The sequence below is a fragment of the Crinia signifera genome, chromosome 5, assembly GCF_055691185.1.
Source record: "Crinia signifera chromosome 5, ASM5569118v1, whole genome shotgun sequence".
Taxonomy (NCBI): Eukaryota; Metazoa; Chordata; class Amphibia; order Anura; family Myobatrachidae; genus Crinia; species Crinia signifera.
Window position 1 is genome coordinate 199,026,418 of NC_139221.1, and position 17,475 is coordinate 199,043,892.

General features: G+C 41.9%; 1 protein-coding gene across 1 annotated transcript in view; it reads left to right on the forward strand.

Annotated features, from left to right (window-relative positions):
- LOC146080772 (dynein axonemal heavy chain 5-like) overlaps positions 1-17,475 on the forward strand; it is a 357,582-nt gene that overhangs the window by 96,612 nt on the left and 243,495 nt on the right. The window contains exons 21-25 of the mRNA XM_083188420.1: positions 5,251-5,402; positions 9,186-9,393; positions 12,150-12,237; positions 14,022-14,145; positions 16,721-16,887. Coding sequence (XP_083044546.1) covers positions 5,251-5,402; positions 9,186-9,393; positions 12,150-12,237; positions 14,022-14,145; positions 16,721-16,887 — 739 coding nt within the window. The remainder of the gene's footprint in view (positions 1-5,250; positions 5,403-9,185; positions 9,394-12,149; positions 12,238-14,021; positions 14,146-16,720; positions 16,888-17,475) is intronic.

Below are 17,475 nucleotides of genomic sequence, written 5' to 3' on the forward strand. Positions count from 1 at the left end.
GCCTGTATGTCACACACCCAACAGATCCTGCGTGTCACCAACTTTACAGTCCACTGCAACCTGTGTTTCACCCCCCTACAGTCACTACACCCTGCCTGTCACCCCGCCACAGACCCTGCATGTCACCACCTTACAGTCCCCTGCACCCTGTTTCTCACCACCTAGGCAGTCCCCTGCACCCAGTGTCTCACCATCTATACAGTCCCCTGCAACCTGTGTGTCACCCCCTACAGTCCCCTGCATCCTGTGTGTCACCCTCTATAGTCCCCTGCATGCTGTGTGTCACCACCTATGCAGTCCCCTGTACCCTGCATGTCACCCCCCCCCACACACAGACCCTGTGTTTCACCACCTACGCAGTCCCCTGCACCCTGCGTGTCACACCCCTACAGCCCCCTGCACCCTGCATGTCATCCCCCTACAGTCCCCTGCACCTCAGCAAGTATGGAGACATTCTTGCAATACTGAATATTCTTACTATCAACAAAACTGCTATTATTAGCTTTATCTGTTGATAATGAGGAGTGATGTTTTGTCTTATATATATATTATGACTTATTTTAGTTACTGACATCACTCCATTTTTTGCTTTAATATATAAGTAAATATAAAGGTTATCATACAAGGCAAATGCTTTTTATATTTGCTAATTTGTAAGTCCATGATGTACTGGAGCTTAGTTAGAGAACAGTGTTATTCCTGAGACCGACTTTCTCTGCCTGTGGTATATGTGCCCACAGATCAGCCTGAGGGTAATCTTACTAGTTAGGCTCAAAACATTAATATATAGTTCCGTGCTTTTTCCAACTGTCGCATAGATTTATTAAGGTCGGTGAAGTGATAAAGTATCTGTTTTTTATCACCGGCCATTCAGCTCCTACCTGTCATTTTTCAATCCAAGCCTGTAACTTCACAGGTAGGAGCTGATTGGCTGGTGATAAAACCCAGACAGTTTATCAATTTACCGAGCTTAATAAATCTGCCCCTCTTCTGTTTTTGCCTTTTTTTACACTCCGTTGTTTCAAATGTTCAAACTAAACTGAATATATAACAAAGATGAGCGGAGTGATTTCTGCTTGGACTGGGTTCTTTGTAGTGAATGCAAGTGGTGGTAATTGTGGGGGTTGGGTGGCACCAACAAATATGTCTACAGTCTTGGCCCTCAGGCTCCTAATATGAAGTTACTCCCCTGTCTTTAAGAATTGCCCTTTGGAGGAATTTTGATATATTTCAATACATTTTTTCTTTCTCATATCTTATTATATATTTTTTTGCTTGTGGCATACTGTAGTGCTTGTAAGTGATTTTTATATTTAACAGATATTGTGACTGTGTTTACTTTAATTCAACCTAATTATCAATTTAGTTAATTGGACAAAAGACTAACTAAGGAGGCAATTGCAATTTCATACAGGGCCAATTGGTGTTGGAGAACTTGTTTTCCTTCAGTGAAATAAATAATCATTTAAGAAGGTGTCACACTGTTAAAGATATAGAACAGTACATGATCAATATATCACAGGCGTATATAAATGCTCCCTTTTTAACATTCTTTCTGACAAAATCCTTCTTAGATGGACAAAACCATGTGCACTGCAGGGGGGGGGGGGGCAGATGTAAAATGTGCAGAGAGAATTAGATTTAGGTGAGTTATTTTGTTTCTGTGCAGGGAAAATACTGACTGCTTTATTTTTACACTGCAATATAGATCTCACTTTGAAGTAAAACCCCACCCAAATCTAATTCTCTCTGCACATGTTACATCTGCCCCACCTGCAGTGCACATGGTTTTGCCCATCTAAGAAGGATTTTGTCAGAAAGAATGAACCAAAATAAGGCCCCATGTGCTTTGTAACACATACAACAATGCTTACATGTACGCTTAAATAATCATTGCATTTAAACCTAATAAAGCAGTGTCTTTGGTCATTTGGCTGGTCTTGTAGATAGCTCTCTAACGGTTTAAGTATTCCACAAAGCTGTTTTATTTCAAAACTTAAAAACTCCATAAAATGCTAATTATAAAATAGTATATAGTTTGGCTGACACAGATGATATGCAATCTTTTAAACACTTACTGGAGAAATGTAAAAAAGTCCTGGGAATACTCACCAATGGTGTAAAATAGGGGATCTCAATGTCCTAGGAGTCGGTTAAAAGCACTAACCAACGCGTTTCGACTTGTGGGATCTCTTTCAAGGTGGTGCTGCTGCATCATTGCACTTTTTTCCCTTTTTGCACTTTATACCTTGTGGAAGTCCCTCCTCCTCACATGGTAGAAGTTAGGCCTGTATTCCCCTATGCCATAATAATACATAAAATAGGTGTAATACAGTACCTAATACATAATTGGAAATGTAATAAACAACATAATTTTAAAACATTGATACTTTAATGTACTTAATGAAACACCAATTTTGTGCACCAGTAGCTTCCAGTTTGCACCTTGTCATTTATTTTTATAAAGGGTTAACAAAAGGGGGTTTATGTATGGTCAGATGAACCATCTGTAGACATAAAAAGACAGTTTGAGCCTGGTGGTCCGGTGAGTATTACAGTGAATTCTGCTGGTTCTCTGCCACTAGATTACTGTGTGACCACGGTGTGCAAAATTCAGAATCCATTGGTACTTCTAAAGGAATATGTAATAAAATAATAAATAATAATGACAAAAAATAAAGCTGCTGGGGACTAAACAATGAGACATCTGACCAATGAACAGCTAAATTAAATTAATAATATTATATCCAAACCTGTTTTATTTTAGCTGTGGTTTTGCACAAAACAAACCTGCTGCTTCTTTCATTGTGGTGCAGTAGAAATGTACAACTGCTGATCTCTGTGACGTACCAAATGCTAGATGAAGGAGATTAAACCTGACATGAGCACCCAAGGATAACAGAGCTACAGACTTTCAGTAAAAACTCTGACCTGTACTTACCAGGTTTACAAATACTAATGAAAAAAGTGTTGTATTTAATTTCAGGTCACTGGGCTTAACTGTGCTCTCTCTTCCCTCTTGTCCTCCGCTGGGGCTGAGTACAGCGCCATGTCATCTGGATAACTTTGCTTGTTTTAACAGTTGACAGGAAGCCAGAAGCATAACGCTGTCTCAGAATATGTCAAATCCAATTGTATGTTTGGAATCCCTCATTAGTAGAAGGAACAGGAGGACCAAAAAGTTATTTCTGTGTCTTTCAAGAAGTAACAGATTTATTTGTCTCTACCTGGGCAGTTAGTGTATGAGTTAATGCTGACTGTTTATTTTATTGCTTGCTCTCTTGAGGATTTAATCCATTTGTTGTAATGGCCTTATGCATTACTTCCATGATAGCACTCAGATAATTTCTTGTAGAAATTATGCTGAAGTGAATAGCTCCTTGCAAACAGCTTGAAAAAGGAGGATTTTTATGGCATGGAGTATTGCGGCAATTCCCCATTGTTCCAATGCCTGGGTCAGGGTATCCATGAAGTCCAACGTGTTAGAAATTATTGCTAGGCGAGTTGGGGATTTTTAGAATGCTGTTTTTTTTTTTTTTGCTGCTTCCCATCTGCCAAGACTAAATACATATTATTTTGTCATTTACTTCTGTCACCTCTCCTGTATCTTAGGTGTTCCTGTTCACTTAGCCCAGCTTACTTGTACCATCACCTATCACCAGCACCTATCTTCTGAGTCCAGTGTCATTTACTAGGCAAAATCATGACTTGTAAATTAATACCTCTATAAAAAAAAATACAAGATTTCAGATGGCATCCCGCACAGCCCCTGACTAACAACCCATTACATCTGGACCATGGTATTTTATATTCCCAGAGATCCCGGAGACTATAGCTATTGGTCTTCCATTTGCTAATGTGCTTGGAGATAGGCTACATTGGACAGTGACATAGTGAAGGATCTGTCTTCTGTTCCTCTAATATGATGGATCATAGATGGTTGTAATACAGGTAGTATATGAACAAAGGTCAGAATAATATAATACTGTTAAGTTGCATCCTTGAAAGTGTATTTACCCCCTTGGGGAATTTGATTCTTTAGATCCTATTGGTATCTTATAAGCCAATGGACATACATTAAGAACAAATTACAACTTTAAATGGCTGTCTAGCTGAGCTCCAGAAGTGAGTGAGTGCTAACTGGCTGCTGCTGAAGCCTGATAAAACATAGGTAATTATGATAAGCCGCAGGACAAGACTGCAGTATTTCCTACCAGAACTTACGGTGGAAGTTTCAAAACTACAATACACTGAACATGTGCAGAATCTTGGAGTTGTTCTGGATAGTGGATTGACCCTTAAACAACAGAGATTCAGTATTGAATCCCGGCGGTCGGGATCCTGGCGTTCAGAATCCCGACAGCCGAAATGCAGACAAGGGGGGGACATGGATCGCCCCCCCTTGCGGGCTCGCTGCGCTCGCCACGCAGCGGGCCCGGTGCCTCGCTACGCTCTGCACACTAATTTATTCTCCCTCCAGGGGTGTCATGGACACCCACGGAGGGAGAATGTGTCGGCATTTCGGCGGTCGGGATTCCGGCGTCGGCATTCTGAACGCCGGTATCCCGACCGCCGGGATTGTAACTGCATCCCAAACAACAGGTATCTGCCACAATCCAATCCTTATTTTTTCATCTGAAGAACATAGCTAGGATAAAACACTTAATTCCCCCAGAAGATCTCCCTACATTCTTACATGCATTGTATCATCACGCCTGGACTACAGCAGTGTGCTCTACCTTGGGCTCCTAGAAGAATTGCACCTCTTACAGATGGAAAAAAATGCAGCTGCCAGGCTGTTAACCAACCAGCCCCACTCCAGATGAGGGACTATTAACTGTACCTAGAATCTGCCTGAACTCGCCTGAGGTTTCAGTTTTGTGGCTCAGACTCCATGGAACTTTTACCTGTACAGTGCAAGAGGCCCCCAATATAGAGTCCTTCAAAAATAGGCTCAAGACTTTCCTGTTCACTCAAGCATTTCTCTAATATCCACTGTTGGTAAGGCAAATGTAAATCACTTTGAGTCCTATTGGGAGAAAAGTACTATATAAATAACATCATTATTATTATTATTAGTATTACTATTATTTATAAGGCTGAACAGATGGGTATACATTAGGAAAATGTGGAAAGAAAACACTGTGGTAAAATGGTCCTACTTAAACATTTTGGGTTTCTTGAGAGCTTAGGCTGCATACATGCTTACTATGATGGCATAATTATTCAGCGTATTTTCTTTTTTTTCAGGCTGCAAGATATGTTGATGGACTACCAGGCTTTTACTAATAAAATCCCTGTTCTGCTGAAGCAACTTATGTCACCTTTTATTACGCAAATTGAAGAAGTCCTTTCACCGGGCCTCACACAGCTTTCCTGGACCTCCCTGAACATTGACAAATGTAAGAGTGCGCCAAATGTTGAAATGTTACTTAGAGACTGATTCAAAGATGTACTTAAATGGAATGGTTTATTTACATCTCTGATGCATTTGCAGAACAGGTCATGCGTCCTCCCACACAGTGCTCCCTAAGTCACAGTGCGATTTGGGGGTGGGGAGGGGGTGATGATGGGCAATATAATTCCGAATCAGGAATATGATACATCAGTTTTGTAGGTTTGCCAAGGCCAGTGGACTTCCTGGCTTTAACAGTGTGAACAGCCCAGCCAGCCTGTTTGCTGTGCAAATTTCTGCTCCTTTGCAGCTTCACAAAGTCTAGGCATGTTAGTACAAGTTGAGGTTAGTGGCATCACCAAAGTAGATTTAGTGCTGCTCCACAACTGTTTTGTACTTTAAGTAAGGTTTAGCAGAGTCAGTCATTCTGTGGGCTGAAAAAATATTCAGCCAGTCCCGTAACAGCTAGTGGCATCACTGAGATGAGGAGTAAAGTTACTTGCACTTGGTGAATTGATAGGCTGAAATCTCATGCTTACAAAATGTTATGAATATCTTGGTTTACAAGTCAACTTGAAAATAGTAGTTTATTTTAATTAGATGATTAAATATATATTCTATTAAAACCTGCAAGATGGGTTATAAAAAAATTTAAATCCACTTTGGCACTTTGGCATCCTTGGCTATGTAAAAAAAAAAGTGCTTGATGATATTGGTGCTACACCGTACATCCTTCTTTAATAAGAAGCATTATTTGGTGATGCTACCACATTTTTGTTGTCCCAAAATCAGGCCACGACCCAGCACATTTCACCAATGTCCTTAGTAATTGTATATTAAACCCATGCGGGCCCACCCCCTTGCTCTGGTGTGTATGTGGGGAAAACAGGGCCCAGGGTCTACAGTACATGCACAAACCTCTGGGAAAATGAAGCCAGTGATATAGACTCGAGTGAATCAGATCCTAGCGAATATTCTGTTCCTCCCTGATTATTTCACATTGACCAAGCCAGGTTTATCTTAGACTACATTAAACTCTATTAAATAAATGTTACTATTTTCTGACTTGCCTAAAGAATGAATCTAAATCTTCCAATAGCTGCTGTAGAGGTTGTGTATTGTAAGGCATTTTGTGCACATATGGTGACACGGCCCTGAGGTCTAATCTTTCTGATATCAGGAATGTGACTACCTCTACCTGGTGCTCCCTGTTCTATTTTTTTTATTTTGTTCCTTGATCCCAGGTTCCTCACAACTCCACCCAAACTAGTACACCATATAATAAAATCAGCTACTGTACATGTCAACTCACAGTTAATTATCGGGAAATCTTTTGCTTCTTCATTGCAAGCACCTCTTAGGATATGGAATGTTAATAAAATGGAATATACAGTATGTCCAGTATACTATACCATAAATTGCTATTTCCACGGCATGGGATTAGCGTGGCCGGTACTTGTTTCCTAGCACGGCGCCCGTCGCACCGTATACCATAAGACTAAATAAGGTATACGATGGTATGCGATGCGATGTTGTATAATAAAAAATTGTATGCCATCGTATGCCATACAATGGCATACAATGCGATGGTATACGATTTTTTATTGTACAAACACCCTGATGGGTCCTTACAAAGTTAAATGCCCCCCCACTATCAATGCCAGCGAAGCATGGCGAGCCTGCGAGGGGTGGCGGTACGCGTCCTCCGACCTTTTCATACCCCCACTATCCACGTCGGCGTTGAGTTGATTTTAGATAGTGTGGTGAGCGCAGCGAGCCACCGAGACCGAGCCTGCGAGGGGCTGCAGAATACATGTAAAGTAATACGCGTGCGCTCGCCACACTGTATAAAATCAACTCCATGCCGACATGGATAGTGGGGGTATGAAAAGGTCGGAGGACGCGTAACGCCTCGCTGCGCTCGCCACGCTTCGGGTTCGCGTTGATAATGGGGGTGGCGTGGGGGTGCATTTAACATTGTAAGCACCCATTAGGGTGCTTATACAATTAAAAATCGTATTGGGGGTGCATTTAACATTGTAAGCATCCCATTAGGGTGCTTATACAATTAAAAATCGCATTGCATGCATCGTATGCGGCTATATGGTATAAGATGATATAAGATGGAAATCTTGGGCGCCGTGCTAGGAAACAAGTACCGCGTGGCCATTCCTGGTATCTGGATCGATGGGACTCTGGGATTTTGGCCTAAAATCGCCGAGATTGGAGTTTCCAATCCTGGGATTTCGGGATTGATGAGTGCATGCGCTGAACACCTGCACTAGTTGGCTCAGGCACTGCTCAGCTACCCCTGTCCCTTGACAGTGTGGCTTTGTGCATTGTGATGTTAGAGGTCACTCTGCGCAAAGGCACACTGCCAAGGACAGGGGCAGAAATTGTTTAAAATTCATCCAGTGTGTACCCAGCTTAAGCCAACTTCTGTAGCATGTAGACAGGGATGGGATGCCTGTGTCAGACAAATCCACTCAGTGCATTCATATCAGATACTAATGATGAATATCAGTGGACTGGATAGGCTTCCACAAAATTTTCGGTATACATGTTCGAATTCTAGTATTAGCAGAAAAGTAGGTAGGATGCTATGGCCAAACATAGCTGCCACATATCGACATATTCACTTGTTTTTGTTGATTTGGCAGACTTTAAATTTCATACACTCGTTAACAATTTTATCCTGCGGTTTTGGAGTGGTTTTGTTTTATTTGATTGTCTTGTTTTACATGTGCTGCAGGTCCACTTGCTTTTGTATGCTACTTGTCTAATACACAGATAAATTCTTTAAAAAAATAAATAAAAAAAATCTGCAAGGTGACAATGGGTTCATTAATTTCAGTGCCAGAGTCACATGGGTTTGGGAAGCTCTTACTTTTTTAAAATGCAAATGTTTCAACTTGAAGGAGCACCAAATTCCAACTTGTCTCCTGGAAACTGGGATGAACTTGTGCCTCTGTCTGACATTCTAATAGCTAAAATTTACATAAGGCGATGTCTTATTTCTTCTAATTCTAATTTCCTTGTTGAATACTAAATTGCTGCTCCTGGTTTATGTATCTTTATTTAGAACAGTATATGACAGTGGATCCCAAACAGGAAGCTGTGGCAACCTGACATGCCTCAGGATACTTACAGACATGGATTTAGTGGTCCAAGATTAATTCAAATTATTTATGTAAATTTTATAGATAAAACCAGTGCTAGTGGCTTCCAATTATAAACTACAGTATGTGGACAAACAGTACTGCATCTCTGACCACCACCACATAACTGAGCCTAAAGGTGCCCATACACTGTGCGACTTCACCAACTGGAGAAGTCGCATCCAATTCTCCTTGAGCCGCCCGGGACCTTCCCAGGCAGAGGGTTCGCATGCATCCCTTCTGAATGCGATGTATTGTATGCGAACCCTGCACCCTGGTACCAACAGGGGGTCCGACACAGAGATCATACATGCAGCACGTATGATCTCCGGATCCGATCCATTGAGTGTGTGACCATGCATCGGATCGGACATCAGACACCTGCTATTTGGGATGATTTTTCCGGATTTTTCAGCCCAATGCACAAGAATCTGATGAAATAAGGCCCAATTGCATAGTTTATTGGGGATTTTAATAGAGGAGTCTCGATAGAGGGGTTGTGATAAAAATTCTGATACTCTAAGGCACTGTGATTTATAAAAGTTTGGGAACACCTGGCTTATACATATATTCACATCACTTGTTTATTATAATGTTTTAACAACTCACAATATGCCTTCCTTTTATTTCAGATGTTGCAAATGTTTACAGCTCCCTGAGAGAGGTAGAGCAGATTTGTAAGGAAACCTCAGACATCTTGGAATGCCGAATTGAGAAATTGCTGTTAGACATTTCTGAAACACCATTGGTGGACTTGCCAGAAGACAGTGCTGTTACCGTTCCAGACTTTCTGGACAGAACTGAAAAAGTAATTGCTGCAGCCGCCGAGACCTTGGCCATGTAGGTTTTCTCAGCGTCATATATGTTAATATTTGGTTAAAGGGAATTGGGCAAGTTTATTGTGACAAAGCAACAATAATGGGTGCTAAATCTTTTTACCTGTATTGTAGGTTCATATAAATCCACACTGATTGTAGGGCCAATGTAGTTAAAAATAATGACAGACTGAATTTAAACTACCAAATGGCTATAATTCCATACCCTCCAACTGTACCGAATTTGCTGGTACGGTACCATTTTTTAATAGTTTGTACGGGCAAATAAAAACTGTACGGAATGTACCATTTTTTTCCCTTTTTTCCCTATATCAGTCTCTCCAGTCCTCCAAGCTGTTACTGCGCTCCCCAGCCGGTGACACTGAGAAATCTTTATCCTGGCCAATGCACCCATTGATGCTTGTGATGGCTGCATCATTAAAAGTGAACATAGTGGAAATGGCTCTTATTGCATACCATTTGAGGCTGGTGGTGTGAGCAATGTGAGAAATGTGTAGCCGTCGGTGTGGCAACTTGACTTAACACCATCCAGCTTGGTGGTTGGTGAAAAATCTACTTATTAAACACATACAGTAGTTGAATGCACCTTTGCTACAGTGCTTTATAAATGTCCTGTTATTTGTGTACTTTCACCTAAATATACATTTAATGTTAGTGTTTTTTGTTAAATAGCAAGATTTTAGCAGTTCCTTGTTTTATTGTACAGCACCTCCTAGAATTAATTACAACTGGCCTTCAGCAAAGAGAGTTCTTTCTCTGGGATATTTGTTGAATGGGTTATTTTGATCTACTGTACTTGCCTACCATCCCGGAATGGCCGGGAGGCTCCCGAAAATGGGCCCACCTCCTGGCCCACTGCAAAGGTGGGCAAAACTCCCATATGCTCTCCAAAGATCCTGAAATAATTAGCTCCACCTGTGGATCTTTTAAAATGTGTCAGTGAATAATGAGCGCACCTGTGCACCTGCAGGGTGATCTGGAAAACGTGCACTGTTGGGGGTACTTGAGGACTGAGGTTGAGAACCACTGATTTAGAATAAAGCTTAAAAAAAAAGAAAAAAAAAAAAGAAATCCAAGGTGTCATTATTGTTTAAATAAACATGTCTATTTTAATCTGTGTTGAATTTATTCCTGCACTCTACAGTACGTGAAATCATAGTAGGTGTAATCACTCTTGCAAACAAATATTTCATGCCATAAACATAGCCAATTACACATTAGAATAGAATAGAATCAACTTTATTGGTCATGTGTGCTTGCCCACACTAGGAATTTTTGTGGCTTACAGTGCAGCACCAACCAGGGATGGGTGGGAGACCCATTACATGCATTAAATTAAGACATTACATGCGGGGAACACATGTCCGCCTAAGCAGCCATTAGCGTTAAGATCCAACATTGATGTTCTGTATTGTCATTATGGTTTTGGATCATCATTTTACCATGTACAAATAAAACAACTTTGACAGGGTTACATAAGTACAGAAAATCTTATCTACGACTGGAACATGTGAACTTGGATGTTCCTTTTTTTTATCAAAATAATATTAAGCTACAAAATAAATGCATGTTGTATTGTATCCATAATACTTTCAGTCAGTGCATTTTTTTTGTTGCTGTACTCGGTGGTACGGAGACCAGGATAACTAATTCCAGAAACAGGAAGAAATCTGTGAAATACTTTAAGAAATTAATAAAATAGTATCTGTACACTTGTACAGAGTGGAAGCTACTACAAACCTTGTATATGAGTACCAGTGCCTTTCTCAGTACATTGGAATCAATGTAAAATGGTCCGTGAGACCCAATTTTGCATTGATTTCAATGTAAAAAGCCCCCAAACCCCCCATTTTAATAGCAAACCCCCCCCGATTGGTGCAATGGCCCTCCATTGTTAACGCCACCCCACTATTGCCGCCAACCCGAAGCGTGGCGAGCCCGCGAGGGGTGGCGGTACGCGTCCTCCGACCTTTTCATACCCCCACTATCCACGTCGGCGCAGAGTTGATTTTACATAGTGTGGCGAGCACAGCGAGCCACCGAGCCCGAAGCGTGGTGAGGGGCCGCGCATAACTTCACATATATACTAGTCCCCTTGCGGGGCTCGCTGTGCTCGCCACGCTTCAGGCTCGGTGGCTCGCTGCGCTCGCCACACTTTATAATATCAACTCCACACCGACGTGGATAGTGGGGGTATGAAAATTTCGGAGGATGCGTACCGCTGCCCCTCGTGGGCTTGCTGCGCTAGCCACGCTTCGGGTTGGCGTCAATAGTGGGGTGGCGTTAACAATGGGGGGGCATTAACCATACTTTATAACCATATACAATGAGAAATAGGCCATATTGGCCCATTTCCCATTGTTCCCTATGTAAAATCACGTTGATCGCGATGGTCGCATCGCGGCCCATTATAATGAGCCGCGATGGACGCGATCAACGCGATTTTCTCTTTTACGGCAAATAAACTGGTGATTGACAGAAAATAGGGTCCATCGCGTCGATCGCATGCCTTAAGTACCTTAAACTTAAGGCATGCGATCAACCCGACGGGCGCCGTGCTAGGAAATAAGTACCAATTACACTAAACATAAAGCAATATTTACCTTCAAGGGCCTGCAGTAGAAGACCATACAATAATGGTTATTTCATTGTTGTTTTGTAAAAGACAATTTGATGCTTGTTCTAAAACATTCTAAATATTTTGATATTTGAAATAATTTTCCTGATCCATGTAAATAACAACATTATGGTTATTTCTAGGCAAAGCAAACAGGTGGAGCTCTGCTTGTATGAAATGATTGATGCCCTGAAAAGCAAACTGAAACCAGCAGATCGGAACAGTCTACAGGTAACCAATATAATGAACGCTATTACTGCTATGGGTGATATTCAATGCCCTCGGCAAGCGGTGCAGAGGGGGTTTGTGCAGCGAGGATTACTTTTTTTAGTGAGGAAAAGCCATCCTCGCCATCCAGCCCCCTAGCCGGCCGCTCGCCGTATTCAATGTTCCAGGGAAATCCTCACCATCAGATACCACTGCCTATATCTGCAAACCTCACCGTTTTGACAGCCGCACTCACCGATTCCACCTCACTGAAAGACCCGGCGAGCTGGAAACTGCAAGTGTGTGTGTGTGTGTGTGTGGGGGGGGGTCAGTTGAATACTACCCCGCAAGCTATGATGGCTAGCTATCGGCACTGTTCACCATAATATAGCATTGAATACACTCCTATGTCTCATTAACTGTGGCATGGGTTCATTGGGGTGTGGCATTTTGTATTGACCTGTTCATGTCAACATCGGCTTTGTCGATATTTTCATGATGTTGATATTCGGCATACTGGCACTGATGTTATTTTAACATTGTAGAAATCTGTGTTTTACAGTTATTCTGCCACTAATACTAAGCAAAATTATGACAAGGTCAACATTTCTGATGTTGACAATGTTAGTACTGTATAGGCATTTTGCAGGGTTCTATATTGAAGGTAACATTTTACCCACACAGACATCATCAATGTTGACCTTCTGCTGTCGACATTGTTAATGTTCACTTTGTGAATGGAGACATGTAGTGATCTGAGTGCCTACTCAGATCATAAACTAACTCTCCCCAGCGCAGTTAAGGGGAGACCATATTTTAAACACCTATCCCTCAACAAACTGTTCTCTTCATGCACAATTTATGTAAACTATTGATCCATTGTGATATTGCGACACTTTATAACCCCTGATAAATAAAATGTTATAACAATAACTCCTCAATTCCGCATTAAATATATTATCAAAGCAGCAGTTTTTAAACCAGTCCTTAAAACTTATCTAGCAAACCATAATGCTAAGGGCACAAGTCAGACACTCCAAAAATAAATAATTGCTTCATAAAGGTAAATTATTTGAAGCTAATCAAGAATATTTGTCTTCATCTTGAAGGCCTGATTTATTGGCCATTCATAATTAATAGTTATTCATAGGCCCCCATACAGCAGAATAGATTGTCACAATTTCCTATGGGGTTCTGGACTATTCCATATTGAATTTTAGTAATTTGTCAATCCAGAACAATAATTAATCGGTTTGGCATCTCTACAACTCTAGTACTTTTAACAGATATAATTTCCCCAATTCCCTGATGGTTCACTGATCATGAAAGGTCACAATCAGCAATTTTGATTGGCTGATCAGTGAAGTGGTCAAATGGCTGTTTGATGTGCATAGTCTATACGGGTTAGTATGATTTCCAAACAGTCAGGATCCCGACTGTCAGGATCTCGACAGCGGCATCCTGACCACTGGGCTCTCGACTTTCGCATATTAACTACTACATCCTGTCTATACATGTTTTATTTTCCTCAAAAGAAAAATAAATAGGGTTTGGCTACTTTGTAAGTTATATACTGTATGTTGCAATATAAGACTCTAAGAACCAACTGACTTATTATATATTACAAGTCTGATATACAGGTTGCAATGTTGGCTTAAACTGATTTAAGATATCGATCCATATGGACTAGGTCTGTGCCAAAACCGTTTTCTCCCTACTTTGTAAGTTTATTAGTATTGTTACATGTGGAATTCATTGGTGCACATTTTTAGATCCTTTTATTTTTGTTCTAATGTTTTTCTTTGTAGGATTCGTTTGCTTGCTTACACCTTGATGCTAAGCAAAAAACTCGCTGTCAGGAATGCCTTCCCTGCAGTTACTACAATGTAATGGGCCATTTGTGTCAGAGAAACACAGATTCTCTTGTTAAATGTAAGTTTTTTTTAGAATTTATTGTTTTTTTTTCATGAGCTACTTCTAAAGTAGGGGTTAATTAGCAAACAGTGACTTTGACACATTATTAATAGAGTGGTTACATGACTCCAACCAGAGCTGCCTCTAGGAATTTTGGGGCCCGGGAATGATTTCCAGTCTGGGCCCCTCCCACCTTCACTTACCACCCGACTCCTGCTCTGAGTTCCTCGTCCCCTCTTGCTGAACGCAGCAGGTCCCGAAGCACAGGATTCTTCAATGCAGGACGCCGGCGGGCAATAAAAATGCAGCACCGGCTGGTGATCCCATCATAAATATAAGAAGATCTTTCCCTGAAGCCTACTTTCTAGTTTTAGAATTAGGAACATATATCTTTGTAAATATACATATGCTTATTTTCATAAAGATCTTGTAAGATAAATGTAAACAAATTTAGAAGCATATAAATCTATTAGTACATTTGTACGATTAGTGGTACATACAGCATTAACGCACAGATGCAGTGGCAAACGCAGGATTTTCAGAAGGGGGTTTCCAGAGGGGCGGAGCTAAGCACGGAGATGGTCACTTAGGTGACCCTGTATATGCCGGGTCAGTTAAAGTATTATAGATAGACCAAATGTATATTAATAATAATAAAATATATACATATACATATATATATATATATATATATATATATATATATATATATATATATACACAGGGGCGTCAACAGCAGTGTAGACCCCTGGGCAAAGCAATGTATTAGGGCACCTACTGATCCTCCAGCGGTAGGGGTGGGGGAAGCTTTGATGTCCCCCGGGTGGTAGGGGTTATTATATCAACCACTCAGCATGTAGGGCCTGGATCAGTAATTTCCACTAATTACCCCTTTACTGCGCAGATGGTGGGAGATGGGGTGGGAGAATGAGACATTGGGCTGAATGAAGGGGCCCTGATACATAACTTCCAGGGTGGTAGAGGATGTTTAATATTCAGAGGAGGGGTGTATAGTGGAGTGGGCTTATTATTCATAATTTTCTGGTGGGAGAACAGCTTGCTTGACAGATATCAGCAGTTCCCAGAAATAGATTTCTTAGATTTTAATGGAATTAAAAACTAGAGAATCCCACCTACCAAATGTTATTGGGGACTAGGGGATCAGAGTTCAGGAGACAGAGCAATCCACCAATGAGAATATAAAACTACATACCAGGTGTGTGGAGCTAGAGCAGTAACCAGCTGCTTTAAGGCTGATAACTCTGGTTCTGGGAACAGTAGAGACAGGCTACTAGTATCCTTCAAAGTGGGAGAGTCCCAGCTTTTGGAATATACCCTCAGAAAAACTCTAAGTCAGACAGAACCTGAAATATATGACTGGCAAGAGCAATTAACAAGCTTGGATGGGGACCACTGCTTTGAAGTCAGATATCTCCGGTTCCCAAGGGCCGATTTTTAAAATTCTTGTACCCATGGAAAGAGGGGACCCTCAGCTTTCAGCCTAGGGCCCTTAGACTCCTGGGGGGGGGGTTTCTGGGTACTCAGAAACCCCCCCTGCGTGCGCTACTGAGATGTATGGTGCCTGCACCCACGGCAAACTTTTGGTTCACCGTGTGCATGCACCCATGATGGCGTGTGGGGGGCGGAGATGGGCGGGGGGCCCCGGGCTGCCCCATTAACATATGGGTGTTCCCATGAGAACGCTGGGCGTTCTCATGGTAATGAGGCAGAGTCGCGAGTGCGGGGGGCGGGCAGCTGACATCATCGGATGTCAGCTGCTGCCCATATCTGTGCCAGCGTGCACGCATATGTAAGTGACTTAAAAGTCACTTTTATATGCGTGCACGCACCATATCTTTCGATGGTCGGCAACCATCGAAAGTTGCGAGCAGTTACCCGAGGAATGCAAATGGATGTTTATGCAAAACATCCATTCGCATCCTATGCGAGCGAACCCGCACTTTGAGGGGGGGTGGGTGGGCATTCATTCGCCGGGCGGGATTTGGTGGACTCGCAAGGCTGCGAATCAACCAGAATAACCCCCTATGTCTCCCTTCTCTCAAATCATGTACTGTATCTCTGTGCTTATATGTGTGCTCAGCTACAAAACAGGCAAATACTGTATGAAATTAAAGTACACTGAGCACACAACAATATAAGGTGTATAAGATAACTTTGGGCCTTATTTTGGTTCATTCTTTCTGACAAAATCCTTCTTAAATGGACAAAACCATGTGCACTGCAGGGGGGGGGGGGGGGCAGATGTAACTTGTGCAGAGAGAATTAGATTTGGGTGAGTAATTTTGTTTCTGTGCAGGGAAAACACTGACTGCTTTATTTTTACACTGCAATATAGATCTCACTTTGAAGTAAAACCCCACCCAAATCTAATTCTCTCTGCACATGTTACATCTGCCCCACCTGCAGTGCACATGGTTTTGCCCATCTAAGAAGGATTTTGTCAGAAAGAATGAACCAAAATAAGGCCCTTTGTTATTAGGAAAATAGAACCACATGTAAATGGCTTTGTCTGTCAAATTTCACTTTTGTTAAACAATTGTAAAACGCAGGATATTTGACTTTTTATTTTTAGGTACAAAAGTATCTTTAGATGCTTTAAAACGCCGGGTACACACGGTTAGCTCTAAGTACCAGACATCCAAATTAACAAGAGATCAAATCTCCAGCCCATTGTTTAAAGCAGAGATCCACCTTGCCATCCCAAATGTTGTTATGCGGCCAAGTCTAGAAGATATACAAGTAAGTGAAGGATGTTTTCCTGTTTCTGTGGGATTATGTATCATGAACAAATATCTTAAAACTAGGTGATTCGTCGCACCCTACATGTGCTCTTCACACCGTTGTAAGGGGCTTCACCCTCTTAACCTGGGAACAACTTTATTGTGTGAAATGTGGTTACTATTATATGGTGGATTTTCTGTTGTGGGTGTTGGTGGGGGAGGGATGGGTGCGTGGGTAGTGCGGTGTTGTTGTGGCTTGGTGCTGCGGATTGAGAAGGTCTGGGTGGGCGGATGCAGTGGGTGGATGCATTAGTACCATGGGTGGGGGAGTGGCAAGTGTGGGGTTGCCGCAGTTGGGAGAGGGTGTTTGCTGGTGGTGTGGGAGGGTTGGTGCTTGGTTGGCGGGGGAGCGGGACAGGGTTTGTGCATGTTGTTGATGGGAGAGAGGCCACTGTGGAGTGGTAGGGGCGGGTGTGGGCGTACTGCGGGTGGTGGAGGGGCGGTTGTGACGTTATCGCAAGAGGATGTAGGGGTGCACAAATTGCAATGGCCATTGCCAACAGGGAAGGATTTAATGCTCATTGCCAGGGGGGAATATATATTCGTT